Source organism: Cryptotermes secundus, unplaced genomic scaffold (assembly GCF_002891405.2).
Source record: "Cryptotermes secundus unplaced genomic scaffold, Csec_1.0 scaffold1806, whole genome shotgun sequence".
Classification (NCBI taxonomy): Eukaryota; Metazoa; Arthropoda; class Insecta; order Blattodea; family Kalotermitidae; genus Cryptotermes; species Cryptotermes secundus.
Window position 1 is genome coordinate 373,334 of NW_019743678.1, and position 16,346 is coordinate 389,679.

The 16,346-nt window shown below is 41.1% G+C and overlaps 1 protein-coding gene across 4 annotated transcripts in view; it reads left to right on the top strand.

The window, feature by feature from the left end:
* The window catches only part of LOC111874282 (arylsulfatase B), a 76,922-nt gene that overhangs the window by 26,773 nt on the left and 33,803 nt on the right, over positions 1-16,346 (top strand). For 3 of the 4 annotated variants that reach the window (XM_023869659.1, XM_023869660.1, XM_023869661.2), the window contains 3 exons: positions 12,564-12,698; positions 14,513-14,672; positions 15,488-15,714. In XM_023869659.1, the coding sequence (XP_023725427.1) occupies positions 12,564-12,698; positions 14,513-14,672; positions 15,488-15,714 (522 nt within the window). Of the gene's footprint in view, positions 1-5,875; positions 5,982-12,563; positions 12,699-14,512; positions 14,673-15,487; positions 15,715-16,346 lie in introns of those variants that run through there. The other variant, XM_023869662.2, reaches the window with a different exon arrangement.

Consider the following 16,346-nt stretch of genomic DNA (forward strand, 5'->3'; position numbering starts at 1 on the left):
CTCCATGCAGTACCGGAATATTACCTTTAATTAGACTGTGACCGACTCCTTCTGCATGCTCTTCATTTGTCACTTATAAATGTACTTACCTTCTAAGTGGTGGCCGCGCCATAGCTCAAGCGGTTAGTCGTTGGCTTACCACCATGGCGGCCTGAGTTCGATCCCGTCTAGTCAAGTGGGATTTGTGGTGAACAAAATGGCGCTGGGGCAGGTTTTCTCCGAGTACTTCGGTTTCCCCTGCCAATCTTCATTCCACCAATTGCTCCACAATCACCCTCACCTATCATCTGGGGCTGGTACAATAGGTCAGAAGTGGCCGCAGTACAAGGGACTTAGTCCCACCCCACTAAGAGAAAAAGAACCTTCTAAGCGAGAAGTTTGTAATCGTAGTTCTCGTGACTCTGCAGTTTTCCTCAGCCTCTTCAGGCTAATACATGTTCAGTGCCTTGACATAATTTACGATCATTTCCTTCCAGAACCCTTGCCTGTCCAATTGATTGTCATCTGCCCATCAAATTCAATGGGATATAACCTCTCCAGTTCAAATAACGTTGTTAAATAAGTAAGACTAAAATAGAATCAATTATCAGTGGTTCAGAATAACTGAATTGGGATGTTAGATAAATTGGAAATAATGTGAAAGGTAACTTAATCTATATACTGTCTTGGTGTTTAGCCCGAGGGACTGAGGAAAACTATGAAAATTCAGAATGAGGATACCAATTGTCTCCTCAAAGATTCAAACCGAACACCTTCTGAATACGAGCCAAGTAGGTTACGCCTGTCGTTTCGGTGATGACTGATGAAATTTGGAAGGACTTGTAAAGAAGTGATCAGGGCCCGGAGAGACTGAGAAAGAGAAAGGAAAAATGTGTGAGGAAAGCCGGTGTCCTCCAGAACAGTGTTAACAGCACGCTGTAGAAATAGCAAACTCTGACGTCAACATTTCGTCTCTTTAGCTCGCGATGATTCTGTCTTTGCATTTTCTGGAATAGACAGAACAAAGTGGAATATTTCTCTTTTGATTTCTGTGGTGATTTTACTCACTTTATTCATGGGTATACATCTCTTATGGATGAGAAAGTAAATGCATATATCACCTGAAAAATGGCGAAAAATGGAAAAGACCCAACCAGAATGAAGGTGATGGTTTGTCAGTTCGGTCCGGTGCAGCGAGAACAGGCTTGCTTCGGCCTTGCAAGGAGACCCCCTTGACACAGATTGTTTATGAAAGTTTCGAACTCTCTGTCCTCTGCTCACGGAGAGAAGTCGACAAGACCCGATGTGTGTCTTTACTGCGCAAACTCGACGACCGTTACTACTTCCGGCTGCATATAAGGAACTACGAAGGCTTGTAATCTGCCGTTAAAGTTAAGTTGTCCTTGTGCTTACACAATTGAGCATCAAGCCATGAAGATATACGGGGGAGTGGGTATATTAACCTCGGTATCCGTTGGATAGGAGGCTGGATGGAACCCGGAACCAGTCTGGACGCTGCGAAGGAAACAAAAATTACTTGCCCAGCCGCAAATCGAACCCCATCCGTCCAGTCCGTCGCTATATCGACTGAGCTATTTCGGATCTTTTGTTATGTCATTATATGATAGAATGTGGTTCATTCACTTAACCGCTTGTAGCACGTTTTCAATTAATTTCATACACCCAGGAAACCAACAGGCTAATTAAAAGACACAAAAAAAAACTCCCGTGGCTTGAGTCCGCAAGCGATCCATACCGATCGAGCGACCGCTGCTTGTCGGCGAAGTTAGTGCCAACTTCAGCGGATAGAAGGTGTCGCGTGGTCAGCGCAACGAATCCCATGGCCGTTAATTTCGGTTATCTAGACCGGAGCCGCTATTTCCTTGAAATCGCACCTCAGTTATCCTCACGATGCAGAGTGGACCCCGTTCCAGACCCACTAATTCTCAGAAAATGTGGTAGCGTCGGGAATCGAACCCATGACCTCAGGATCTGTAGCCAGGAACTCTGACCACTAGACTACAGAGGCATTTCGTATACTGTGTCCACGACAATTCGAGGCTACGTCATCACCAGTTAATGACGTAGATCGTTACGTGGAAGTTAGAAAGTTACTAGATTCTATTTTCAGTATCTGTTGGGAGACAGAATCACCATACCGGATGCTTCAATGAATACGCTGGGTTTTCCTTCCGCTGGAGGATTGGCGTAGTCTCACGAATGCTTTAGACTGACAAGAAAATATAGTGCTGTGTTGTGGTTGTGCGGCAATTATGGTTTCATAGATAAAAGTCCTTAAATTGCGTTACATTTTCTTGCAGAATAACCCATATCGCTGGAAATATGTCCCTTGGAAACATTGGTTTACTTATGGACTAAACGTCTTCGCTTCAAGTCCCCCAAGGGGCGCGACTCACAGATAGGGAACGATTTACATTCGTCTTCTCACTTATTCGATCCTGTATCATATTCAGGCCCACGCTCAATAATATATCAAGTTCAAGATCAGTATCCATCACGACAAGGACCGTAACAGATCCAGCAACATCAGAGGACGCGGAAGAACAGCGAGACCTCCAAAAAGTGAAAAGTGCAATCAGTATAATAAAATTGAACTTTAATTCATGAACTTTTAACCAATAATATAATTAAAACCAGTTAAAGTGAACTTGACGCAGTGATGAGCGTAAGTAGGAAGTGACTGAATAACAAGTGAAAGTGAAAGTACACTAGTGATCTGAATTGAAATTCGATTCACAAATTTTTAATTTAAAATTTTAACTTTTGACATTTAGAATAATATTTTAACTTGTGTTTTGTGAGAGGAACTTGATATATCATTGAGCGTGGGCCTGAATAAGATACAGGATCGAATAAGTGAGAAGACGAATGTGATTGCGTGTAATTATACAGCTGTGTTCGTACACTTGAGGATGACCTCTTGAGGTCGAAACATGTAGTGTGATAGTAGCAAAGGTATGTTGTGTGGTCGGTAAAATTGACTTTAATATTAATAGTCACTCAGCTAGAAAGGATATTCTGCGCTATTTATGGATCCCGAACTTTCCTTACTACGTTCACAAGGGCCCTCTGCTGTCCTCCTATCCAGTCTGTAGTGAACCATAATCGTTCCAGTAACAACTTCGATGCAACAGTATCGTAGCCTCGACAGATTATTCTACGTCAGTAGCGACCGGAATAATTTGAAAACGTCGCCAGGAACATGGCTGACTTCTCATCCCCTGCCATGAAGATTTATTACGTCATCGAACCAAGGACATCCTGAGCGAGATCTTTTGATCTTCACACGTGCGAATCCATAAAGGATGCGAGGCTGAGACACGGGTCACGGACAGACACGGATCCTGAAAGAAGCAATGAGGAAGTTCTGTACTTTGCGACGGCTTCACAGCCGCTGGTGACCTTTGGCGGCAGTCACTCGAACACTGGAATTCTATTTCAGCATGAAAACCTGAATTAAGTCACATTTACATTTATTTCCTTCTTATGTCGCCTCCCCATTTTGGTTTATTTATTTTTCTTCCTTCTTCATGACCGGTATAGCTCAGTCGGTATACTGCCTTGGCCACGGGCTTGAAGACCAGTGGACAAGATATTTGTGTCTTCTGCACAACACCCCGATCGGCCCCGATCCAGTGGGTACTGGTGGCTCCTTCCTCCGGAGATAAAGAGACCAGGATCAAGCTGACCACTCACCTCCATCCAGTGCCGAGGTTAAGAATGAGTGGAAATATCCCTCCACTCCCATATACTTTTTTTTTTCGCGGTGTGATGCGTAATTAAGCACAGGGACTACTTTGTGTTACTTGTTTTGTTTATTTCTTTAACTTCGCTCTTTCTCTCGTTATTTCTCTTCTTATTTTCCGTTCATTTCCTTTTTCTTTTGTTTCTTTCTCTTTTGATATGTGTCTTTTCAATATTTCTTCATCTCGTCTCTGTACCATTCTAATACTTATTTTTCCTTCCATTTGTTTCTTTCCTTCTGTCTTTGTTTCTCTTTTATTCTTCTCCATTTCTTTTTTTGTTTCCTTTTTCTTCCTCCTAATTTGTTTCTTTGTGTTGATTCCTTTCTTTTCTTTATTTCTTCGTCTCACTCTCTTTCTCCCCTCTTATATTTATTTCCTTTTTCCTACATTTGTTTCTTTCTCTTCGTTCTCTCTTTTGTTTCCTCTGTCTGTCTTCTTTTATTTATTTGTTTTCTTCTCCATTTGTTGCTTTCTGTCATGTTTCCTTTCTGTCTCTGAGGTTTTTCGTCTTCCTATATTTTTGCCCCTCTTAGTTTACTTCTTTCTTTCTTTCTCCATTCAGTACTTTCCTTCCTCCTACCCAATGTTTGCTCAGAAGTTATGGTGATGTTCGATAGATCGCGGAAGTGACTGCCGTGTCTGTGCAACGCTGTGCATGTGTCTGTGAGGAGAGATGACCTCCGCGGATTTCCCTGCTGCCAGTTCTTTATGGGAAGCAGAGACTCCTCCTTGACTCCCTGACCGCTGGGTCACGATCCGGTTGGTTCCTGCTCTGCAATTAGCGGCTGCCCACCTACACAAGTGCCGGACAATAAAGCCTGTCTACATGGCCCAACAGCTTGAACTGCGGTCGCCACGCGAAGGCGGTCGGCAGCTTTCGCGTCGTAACAGCGGAGGCTTTCTTGTAACTTGTCATTCGCATCAAATGAACGCATATAGGGAGGTCGCATCAGGGATTTCAGCTTCTCACAACGGCCATTATGAAGAGTCCTATCGTCTGGAATATAACTCCAAGTTGTCTGTTGAAGGTCAGCCGACGTTTCGGAGAAACATGTCGCCTCCAGAAGTATCAAACAGACATCAGGCAAAGGCTTTTGCGTGCTTCATGCTTCATGCTGGTTTCTTCCTCTTACTCTTCGAGCCGGAAGATTTAGTTGATAAGTTCCCAGAAAATATGTTTCCGAAGACGTATCCGTTTGTCAGTCTGTCTGAATATTTAATCTCCGAAATTGCTGAAAGATTTCCAGTTAAATAGTAAATATTTTTTATGGAAACTTTTGTTTACATCAGCCCACTAACCTGTACTTATTTACTCATGGAGCTGAGCCCTTCTGAAGGGGCCGCCAATTCTGCAGCTACTCAAGAAAATCCCAGTATTTTATGGAACCCGTAGGTTCATTACCGTGTTGACAAGATTCCTCCACTAGTCCCTATCCTGAGCCAGATCAATCCAACCTGTAGTTCACATAAAGCTTAAGTCTGTGTATATGTTTCCTCAAGATTAACTCATCTTACACAATAGTCTACATTGGAACATTAACATGTAATCACAGTGCCGTACATTACGTTGCATATAATGCAGAACTCATTATGATTTCCTGCTAGTTGAAACGTCCTTCAGTATGGAAAGCATTCAAATACGCGGAAGGTCGCGGGTTCAAATCCCGATGAGGTCATTGGATTTTTTCAGTTGACCTAATCCTTCCAGCCGCACTAGGCCCTGGGGTTTACTTAGCCCCTAACAGAAATGAGTACCAGAAATTAATTAAATAATTTTCCTGGGCAGTAAAGCGTGGCTGGCGCGTAAGGCTGACAGCCTTACCGCCATCTTTGAGCCGATTGTCTAGATAATGTGGGAGACTCAACGTCTCACAACCCTATGGGCCTTCATGGCCTGGTACAGGGACACCTTTACTTTTTTTTTTTACTGTTACATCATCAACATCATTTTCAGTATTAGGCCTATGCAGGCCTGTTGCATGGCCGGTCACAATAGCCGCGCCCTCTAAGGCATAACTGCCTTCGCCCGCTCAAACACTGGGATCATGGGTTCTAGTCCCACTTGAGGCATGGATGTTTGTGTGCGTTTATTCCATGTTTATGCTGTCCTGTGTGTAGGTATCAGCCTTGCGACGGGCTGATCCCCCGTCCTTGGAGTCCTACCAACTGCGTAAAAGATCAAGAAACTGAAAAGCGTCCGAGGTCCAGCGAAAGGCTGTAGAACCAGACAGAAAGGTAAATAGACATGTTACATACATTAGAAAACAATCCTTCCATCGTTTCAGAGGTCTGCCCATACTTCTTTTTCCTTCTTTTCGTATTGTTTTAATGTCACTTTCTGTTTGAATGGTTGTGAGAAAGTTCTGTTATAGCGACTGGGTAATTTCTTTTCAGTTCCTACCTGTACTAGCTCCGCGTATTTATTTCTTGTACACCGGATTTGAAAGTGACATCATAATTGGTACAAGTCAAGGCCGGAATAAGACGTGAATATGGTATCGGTATAGGATGCAACAAAAGTCTGATACTTTGTTCAAACTATTAAACCCAATTTTTTGTTATATATGATTTTTTTATTGCTAGTGGGGTAGGACTAAGTCCCTTGTACGAAGACGCTAGTCTGTTTCTCTGAGTTCTAGAAATCGAGGGCGTCCGAGAAAATAAAGCTACGCAGGAAATTTGGGAATAAAAAATCGTGACTCTAATCTTCACTTAATGTACTTTAAGTGATTATATCAAGCAGGATGAGATGTACAGGGCATATAGAATGCATGAAAAAATCGAGAAATGTATACATAATTTTGGCTTATACATAAAGTGAAGGGACCGATGCTTAGATGGGATGATAATATTAAACTGTATCTGAGCCAGAATAATTCAATCATTATAGCTACGGACTACAGGCTGGACTTCCGGGGTTCAGTTCCTGGCTGGGGAAAGCGATTTTTCTCTATTCCGCAGCGTCAAGACCGCCTGCTACCAGGAGTATTTCCCCGAGCTAAAGCGGCCGGGGCGTGTAGCTGACCTTTTACCTCCATCTACTGCCAAGGTCAAGAAAGGTGAAGCTATACCGCCACTTCTCTATACGTCTCCGTGATGTGGTGCTTAATTAAGCACAGGAACGTTTGTACTTTTTATCTGAGTTAAACTGGGTTTGAACCTTGGGCTGAATTAGTTTTCCTCAGGATCCAATCGAATTATAGGTTTTTATGAGGAAGATAATGGACCTACATGTTCAACCAGGTAACTCTATCGAGTGGGGCCTTACGTATCGAGCTAATAGTCCATCAGTTAGCCTTTGTCAAAAGCGCCAGCAGTTTGTCCCATAAGTCCTGACCACAGTTGAATTGAGATTTGTCCTCACTCGCTACATGTTTAAGATACATTTTAATATTATCTTCCATACAGCAAATTGGCGAAAACTCAAAGTCAAAGTTACTTCACGATTGGCCGTTTAACATCAATCGATTCGTCTAGGCGCCTTGCCTCATGAGACCCACGACCAGAGATTTTTAAACTGAACTCTTGTGGTAATAGTCCTTATGTAACATCCTCTCTGACGAGAAGATGGGTTTATCTCTTATATATATGCTTGGCCTTTCGTCAAGTGTACATTTCGCACATATAGCAAGTTACTGAAAATTCTTCCGTTTGCATTACACCCAAGTCCTCTGTCAGTGCAGGGTTCGCAGAGCACATCATGTATATTTTACGTATCTTATGCTACAACGGCAGCTTAGTCACTTGAACGGTCATAAGTAGGGCCCGGATTTTTATGACCTAAAAACTATAAATATATGCATGCATTTATGACCCAAAATTATGTCAAATATGACCTAAAAAGTGTAAAATATGACCTTAAATATTGAATGGGACATCAAATTTCACAATTTTAATTAAAGATAAGAATAAAATAATTAAGAATAAAGATGATGAATATATGATAGTAGGTCCTACTTACCAAATTAGCCCTATTATGTCTCTGAAGGAAAGAAAACTGATGGAATTTCGACATTTCGTACTGGATTAAACCATTCATTGCTTTCTTTTTAATACTGATATTTGCGTTCATATTTTAGACAAACACTGTTGCACATGGTATGAACACTAACTTAACTCTGTTATCTAAAAACACCATTTAAAAGAACACAAGCTATTCACGTCTCAATTTTCACTGAGTTATTCACGTCTCAATTTTCACTGTTACAATTGCAATTTATAACTACATGCATTTTCAAATTTTCAAATTTGAAAGATCGCCGATTATCACTAAGGATAGTTTTGTATTTGGAAAAACTTCGTTCCACATCACATGATGTGACAGGAGCATATTTGAAGAATGTCAAGTCGTTTGGTGACAGTTCTGTATCATCTTCGAATGTTGCTAGTTTACCGGAAAGTATATCTGCAATCTTGCATAATGTTGAATAACCAGCATTCCGATGAAGAACACTTTCTATTTTGGTTTTAATCCTGTCACTTATTTCACCACGAGTTCGGTTTAGTTCATTCTCAATGCTCTTTACAGTGTCCAACGCGTCACAGAGTTCAGTCCCTACAAATTCCAGGCGAGTTATTGCACCTGAAATTGAACAGAAGTTTGACTTTATGTATGCCAGATTTTGTGCTAGAGTGGTAGAGAATAAGTCCTTGACAGCTTTAATTGATGTTGACTCACTGCTGTCAAAGCCATTAAACATTTTCTCAATGGCTGTGTAATTTTCACAATAATATGCCACAGCATCCAACCATGTACCCCACCGTGTGACGACAGGCTGTGGAGGAAGTGGCAGTAGAGGAGCTTCTTGTTTAAATTTCTGCACTCGAAGAGGGGCCTTGATGAATATTTTCTTTCCGTTTGAAACTAGCCTATCTACATCAGGAAAATGTCCTCGAACTTCTTCAGCCACTCTATGCAATGCATGAGCGAGGCAAGTAATATGGACCATTTTCGGGTAGAGGATTCGAAGTCCTTTGGCAGCCTTCTTCATGTATGGAGCGGCATCTGTTACTAGGAGAAGGACATTATTTCGCTGTATTCCATTTGGCCACAACAACTTCATGGAATTATCAAATAGGACAGCTATAGTCGAATGATTTGCTCTTTCGAGAACTTCACAGTCAAGAAGAAATCTCTCTCCAGGTTGATCTTGTTTCAGGGTCCCAACTATAACATTCGCAATATACCGCCCATCTACGTCAGAAGTCTCGTCCAAGGAAACCCATATCTTGTTGTCAGCAACAGATGTTCGAATCTTATTTAACATATCTTCATAACATGTAGAGAGATAATTCTTTCTTAACGTCGATTCACTTGGGATAGGATGACTAGTGTATGTCTCCAAAAATTGTCTGAAGTGCTGATTATGCAATTTCTCTAATGGAATATTCGAAGATACCATCCACTGACACAAATCCTTCGAAAATTCCGACCCATTGTTCATTGAAGAAGGTGAAGCAGAAGAAGAAGAAGAAGAATTAGTGGAACTGTTTTTAAACAACAAACTTTGTCTGCTATCCTTTGTAGATAATCTGCTTAAACATTTACCATGTTTAAAAGTTTTACAATGCTGCTGCACAGTAAATCGCTTTTCTGCCGTAACTTTCACGCCACACAACTTACAATAAAATATCTTGCCATCGGTACTAAACACTTTATCACCAAACTCCTGTACAAAACTACGCAACTTTGCGCTCCTTGAACTACATGTACTCACTTTAGGCATTGTAAAGTCAAACTGAAGTCTTATAACGCCCTCCACATATATAAATAGAATACTTCTAAGCCCTCCAAGAAAGAATGGGATGTATATACCTTATAGTAAGACGGAGTACAATAGGAGAATACCCGTTACACTTGCCTCCCTCCTGCCTCGACTGGGAAAGGCCGGCTTGCCAGGTCATAAATGCTGCATTTCACAAATTTTCGCCTTTGTAACTGCAAGTACAGTCCAGTCAAAAATATGGTTTTTAATACGAACTTCATGTACTTGAACTCTATTCCACATTGAAGCAACAGTCCAGCCTGAAATTTATTTTGTTATACTAAGCATTATGGAACCGAAATTTTACATTATATCAAAGAATTGTTTCTAAAATGACAAAAATATGATCTTATTTCAAAATTATGCCAAAATATGCTGTAAAACCAAAAAAAACTCTAAAATATGCATTTATATGCACAATAAAAACGACATAATTTCAATAAGAATGACTGGAAACATGCATAATTACATTTAAAAATAGGAATAAACCCTAGGAAAAAAATATGACATGTCATAGAAATCCGGGCCCTAGTCATAAGCTTGACCACCGCCAAGTTTAAGCCTCTTATATTTTCTGTATCTGGCATCACCTTGCCCTATACCTCGAACATGTTCATGGAAACGCCTCTGATTTATAATTGGGAATTGCACGGTTTGAACTTCGGTCGGAATATCGACTTCTGACTGAGGACTTTCATGATATACCCAGTTCCTCTTGGCAAATTCCAGAATGTTACTTTAAATTAGGCCACAACCGCTTCCCTTCACAGCCTTTCCAATTGATTATTCGTAAATCATTCCGTCATTTAACGCTATATAATATGAGTTAAGCCTATTGACGTTAAATAAATTTATAAAATTTTATTTTCACATCTACCCGTACGTATAATAAGCGATCTATTCCATTAAGGTTCTTTGAGCAAGAATGCATTATTCAGGTATTCCGAAATGCAGGACATGCGCAGTTCTGGCTGGATTCCCTGCACGGTATGCATTACGCTCAACTGCATCAACACCTGAGCGGGGTTACATATTCGTGTTGCACGTAACATATGATAATGGGACACAGGTTTGCTCTTTAGCCCGGGTTCTTGTATCAGGGAGGGGCCAGAAAGCAGACGTCGTGCACAACTGAAATAATATGTGTAGGCATAGATAAAGAGTTAAAATAATATCCGGCTGCCATGTTTCAATGACCCGGATAGCTCAGTCAGTACAGTGACTAGACTGCGGTCTGGAGCAGCGGTTCCCAAGCCATTTTAGTCTGAGAACCACTTGATATCAATGCAGAAATTTGAACCCCCCTCCCAATTTATAGAAATTATTTAAAATGTGATACGCAATTTCAAAAAAATAATAATAATTAATGAACACTGACGATATATATGAAGGACCAACGTAATTATAGAGCGTCAATGCTCTAGACTTCTACCGGGGAGGCCCTTGGTTCAAATCTAGACCGCAGTTATATGAACCTCAATTCCTATGAACTTTTGTTGTTTATCAAGAAACGGCTCATAGTAGAGAAATATTGGTACATGACACAGGAGACTGACACCGTTACGAATTACAGTGTTTGAGGATGTGACACCGTGTTGTCTGGTACTGCCTGCATCTTCAGAATCGAGGAATAAGGCAAGTAATAAAAAAGCAAGAATCAAGGAGAAAACGCCGATTACTGGCTTACTCTTCGATCCTGAAGACTGAGGAAGCATGTTCCTTCCGGTAAGCTTCTACCAGACTGGATGACGTCACATCTCTGAAGATATGTTCTTCATAGTCACCGCTATGAGAGACTCAAATACAAAATTACAGCTTTTATTTAAAAAAAAATTCGATCATTTGTGTTGCGATCAGTTAATGTCAAATTGGAGGCCTCGACGTAGATGGGAGAGTAGTATTAACTGGTGAGTCTGGATTGGATTCAACTGGCTCAGGATAATGTCCAGTGGCTGGATGTTGTGAAAATCTTAATAAATCTTTGTGTTTTATAAAAGACAGTGGATCTTTTGACTATCAATGTCATTAAAATACTCTGGAATTTAGTATGGAATAATGAGAAAGTTAATGAAATTCCTGTATAGTTTTGAATTATAACGTTTAAAATCTTAAATTAATCTAAATAACTCCGTTGCCTGTAGTCCGCAAGCGAACTATACCGACCGAGCGACCGCCGCTTATCGGCGAAGTTAGTGCCAACTTTTGTGGATAGAGGGTGTCACGTGGTTGTTGTTGTTGTTGTTGTTGGAGGGGGTGGGTTTCCCCATGCACTTAGACCAGGTATTGGTCCATTGTGCGTCCTCCTTTGATATTCTACCAGTCTCTATACCCTACCGTTACTGGTGCGTGCCATCAGCCCCGACTCAGCCAGCGAGTTCGGCCTCTACTAGCTGAGCGGTACCTCGATGCTTCCCCCATCTACCAGAGGCGTTAGAAACTACTGTTGGGCGGGAAATGTCATGAATTTGGCTCAGAGGTCTACTTGAGACATGAGGTTCTTTTACATGCCATAAAGCTACGACACGGGACCCACGGCTTAAAGTCCCTCCCGGAGGACTTGTTCCCTGAATTTTTCCGCCCTTAAAAATTCCACGACCTCCGCCGGGCGTGTCACGTTGTCAGTGCAAAGCTTCCTCGCGGCCGTTAATCTCGGTTTTCTAGACCGGAGCCGCTACATTTCCATTCAAGTAGCTCCTCAGTTATCCTCACGAGGTTGAGTGGACCCCGTTCCAGACCCACTATTCTCAGAAAATCTTATAGCGCCGGGAATTGAACCCCGGGACCTCTGGATCTGTAGCCAGGAACTGTGACCACTAGACCACAGAGGCGGTCATGAAATTAAGTTCTTAACACTGCGTCTCCATTATAAAGACCAGTAGGCCAGTGGTCTTCAGGGAAGTAATTATGAGAAACATAGGATACCCATAAATATCCAACATACGAACAAAAACTCAAAGTCATTTCATGTTAAATCAGATGGTACATCCATCTTGTCATGTCTTTGTGTTAACTTGTGAACTTGTCCTATACACACACACTCCTTATATTACAGCTTGTGAAAATGGAGTTCAGGTTTGCCGTGACTGTGATGTTATTCATCACTGATGGTTGGCAGCACTGCAGTGGTTTTAGGTCCTCGCACCACCACCAACGGCCACACATTGTGTTCATTATGGCAGATGACTTGGTAATGTACCAGAATTCAGAAGTCTGTATTGTTGCCTACTTAAATTATTATTGTCTCTGAAGTTCATTATCCTACCATTTCACGCTATATAGTCTGAATATTAACCGTGTTGCAAAATAAACCACTATATATGTATCGTTTGCTATTTCCCTCGGTGACCAAGTTTTGTTTTGAGCACAAGGAATGCTTATAGTTGAAATCCGGGACATTTCTTCAATTCTTAATCCACCGCCCGGGACAAGGAACCGGCACATATGACCAACCTACGTATAAGTAATGCCAACTGTATCTTCTGGCATTTAACGACGTGTAGTCCGTTGAAAGTCAACCGATATTTCAGAGGAACATGTCGCTTCCATATTCAGGGTCGAAGAATATGCAGAGACCAGCATGTAGGTCTGTTTCCTGACTGCTTCGTGCCGGTCTGCTTTGGCTTATTCCTCGACCTTGAAGATGGAGGCCTCGTGCTTTTCCGAAACGCCGAATTCATAATAATTCATAAGTTTTCGGTACCTATTATGATATATCAAACCAAAATATCCATTTGAGCATCATGCTACGATTATAATATAGTGGTTAATATGAGAACCACTTGCCTTAAGGGGTACGCAGTAGCGTAGTTACTCAAGGCACTATACTACAAGCCCGAAGGTCGCGGGTTCGATTCCCGATGAGGTCATCGGATTTTAAAATTGACCTAATCCTTCCAGCCGCACTGTGGCGCTGGTGTCGACTCAGCCTCTAACAGAAATGAGTACCAGGAATCTTCCTGGCGGATAATGGGTGGCCGGCGCGTAAGGCTGACACCCTCACCGACATCTGTGAGCCGATTATCTAGAAAATATGGGAGCCTCGACCTTTCACAACCCTATGGGCCTTCACGGCCTGTTACAGGGGTAACTTTAAATTTTTTAATCAATTTGTACAATTTGGATTGATTAAAAGTCAATCCCCCCCCGCGAAGTTCATTTAGTTTGTGAACCACGGTTTTCCACGTAAGGACGTGTTAGCCGCTCGACAAGGGCCCTGCAACATGGATTTAGCTAATTAAAATATAACATGAAGATTTATCATAAAACACAGTATTAAAATGTGAAGAAAAAAAATAATCCGTTCTAATTTGTAATTCAGTGATTATGTATTTTAACCCTTTAGAGTCTGTTTGATTTGTGAACCACATGATGATAATCTATACACTAGAAACTTGTATTGGTGAAGAATAACAACTACAAAAATTAACATTGACACTTCTGTTAGTTTTATTTATGTAGTTTGTATTGACTTTAATAGCAAAATTGTTATATAGAGGACCACCTTCGACCCTCATTCCGTAATACAACAGGATGCAAAAAGGAAGATGATAATGAAAGGTAAAATAAAGGTTAAACTCTCCCTATAACAGGCTGTGGAGGTCCACAGGGTTGTCAGACGTCGAGGCTTCCACATTTTCTACACAGTCGGCTCACAGATGGTGGTGGGATTTTCGTCTTTACTTGCCGGCTGCCCTTTACCCCCAGGAAGCTTCCAGTACTCATATCTGTTAACAACTGAGTCGAACCCTAGAACCTTAGTGCCACTGGAAGGATTAAGTAAACTGAAAAATCCAGTGACCTCATCGGGAGTTGAAACCGCGACCATCCATCTCTAGCATAGTGCCTCAACCAATTGCGCTATAAGCTGCTACAAAATAATCAGTTAATTAGTTATGTAGATAATTAGCCAGCTAGTTAATTTGTTTGATCATTTATTCTTTTACATTTTTGGTTGTTTTCATTTGTTTGTTTAAATTTTATTCCTTCAATTTGTGTGCTCAGGGTTGGAATGATGTTGGATTTCATGGATCGAACCAGATTCCAACACCAAACATTGATGCCCTGGCATATAGCGGTATCATTCTGAACCAGTACTATGTCACTGCCATCTGTACACCATCCCGCAGTGCTCTTATGACTGGAAAGCATCCAGTACATACTGGTAAGGACAACAGTGTGTCACAAAACAGGAGTATTCTACGACTTTCAGTAATAATTGAAATGATTAATTGATTACACTTAACATTAAAGGTAAGGGTATAGTTTCCTCTGTGTTTAATTAAGCACCATGCCATTAAGACCTATGGAGGAGTGGAGGTATAGCTCCACCTACACCATGTGCTTAGCCTCAGCGTTAAGTGAGTAGTTAGCTTCACCTTCGGGCCGCTTCTTGGGTTGTTATACTGTGCGATTGTGGGCGATGTTGCACAACATTCTGAGCTGCATGTAACTTCCATCTTCAATATCGAAGTTTGCACATTTACGAGTTGCTGTGTGTGTATGATTTTGTTTTGAAAAGGAATTGGGGGACAGATAGAATATTGATTGTTTCTTTGTCAAGGCCAATATAACCAGTGTACTGGGAAAGTTGTACAGGTGGACCTTCTAAAGACCTATACACTTCAATCCTGAAAACAGAGGAAACATGTACCTCTGAAATGTCAGCAGTATGTCCACAAAAATACAGTGTAACAACCCAAGAACAAAATTAACATCAATAATTAGTCACTGTAAATACCTAAGGTCAGTAATTTCAGCATCATTTAATATGTTGGTAAACTTCTTTCAGACTAAATGTCATCACATTACAAAAGATAGTTCTTGTGAAAGTCGCTACTGTGAGAATCTCAGATCTTACAATGGCATGGTTATCCATGGAAATCATAGATAGAGATGGGAATTGTCAAATTTTCCCATACAATTTCCAATGAACATTCCATTGATCTGTTATATTTAACAACTTTCAAAATATTATAGGTATGCAGCACACAGTGTTGTATGGGGCAGAGCCTCGGGGGCTTCCATTGACAGAGAAGCTACTACCAGAGTACCTGAAAGAGTTGGGATACATGACACACATAGTCGGCAAATGGCACCTTGGTTCTTATCGTAAGGAATATACACCAACTTACAGAGGTTTTGACTCGCATCTTGGGTACTGGACAGGACACCATGATTACAATGATCACACAGCAGTTGAATCAGTGAGTTCATGATAGCAGTTAACTCTGCTGCTTTTACTTACTTACAGGCTATGCTTTTAGATCTGATCTTGGGGTTACATGTGAGAGATGAGTAAATATATGGCAAGAATTAGCAGAGCAGTAGTTTCAGCTGTACTGTTTGATGAAGAGAGGGCCACAAACTGTAAATAAGACCTTGACTGGCCTATACGAGGGGGTACCCAAAAGAAACCGAACTTATTTTTTTTTTAACTTATTTATTCAAATTTTAAGCACAAACCTTCAATCCCCTTCAAAGTACTCTCCACTTACACTAATACACGTGTCTAGTCTTTTATTCCATTTTTCAAAACATTGTCTAAATTCATCTTTTGAGATGCTTGACAGCGCCTCCGTCGTTTTTTCCTTCACCTCAGCAACATCAGAAAAACGCTTTCCTTTCATGTCTCTTTTCATTTGAGGAAACAAAAAAAAGTTTTGATCATTTCGGGACTCTTCTTTCAAAGCACAGCATGCTTCCACGCGACCTTGTTTTTGTTCAGCAGTCAGCAGTCGTGGCACGAATTTCGCAGCCACCCTTTTCATTCCCAAATCTTCTGTCAAAATTCGCTGAACTGAGCTCCAAGTCACTCCCGACAGCTCCACAATTTCTT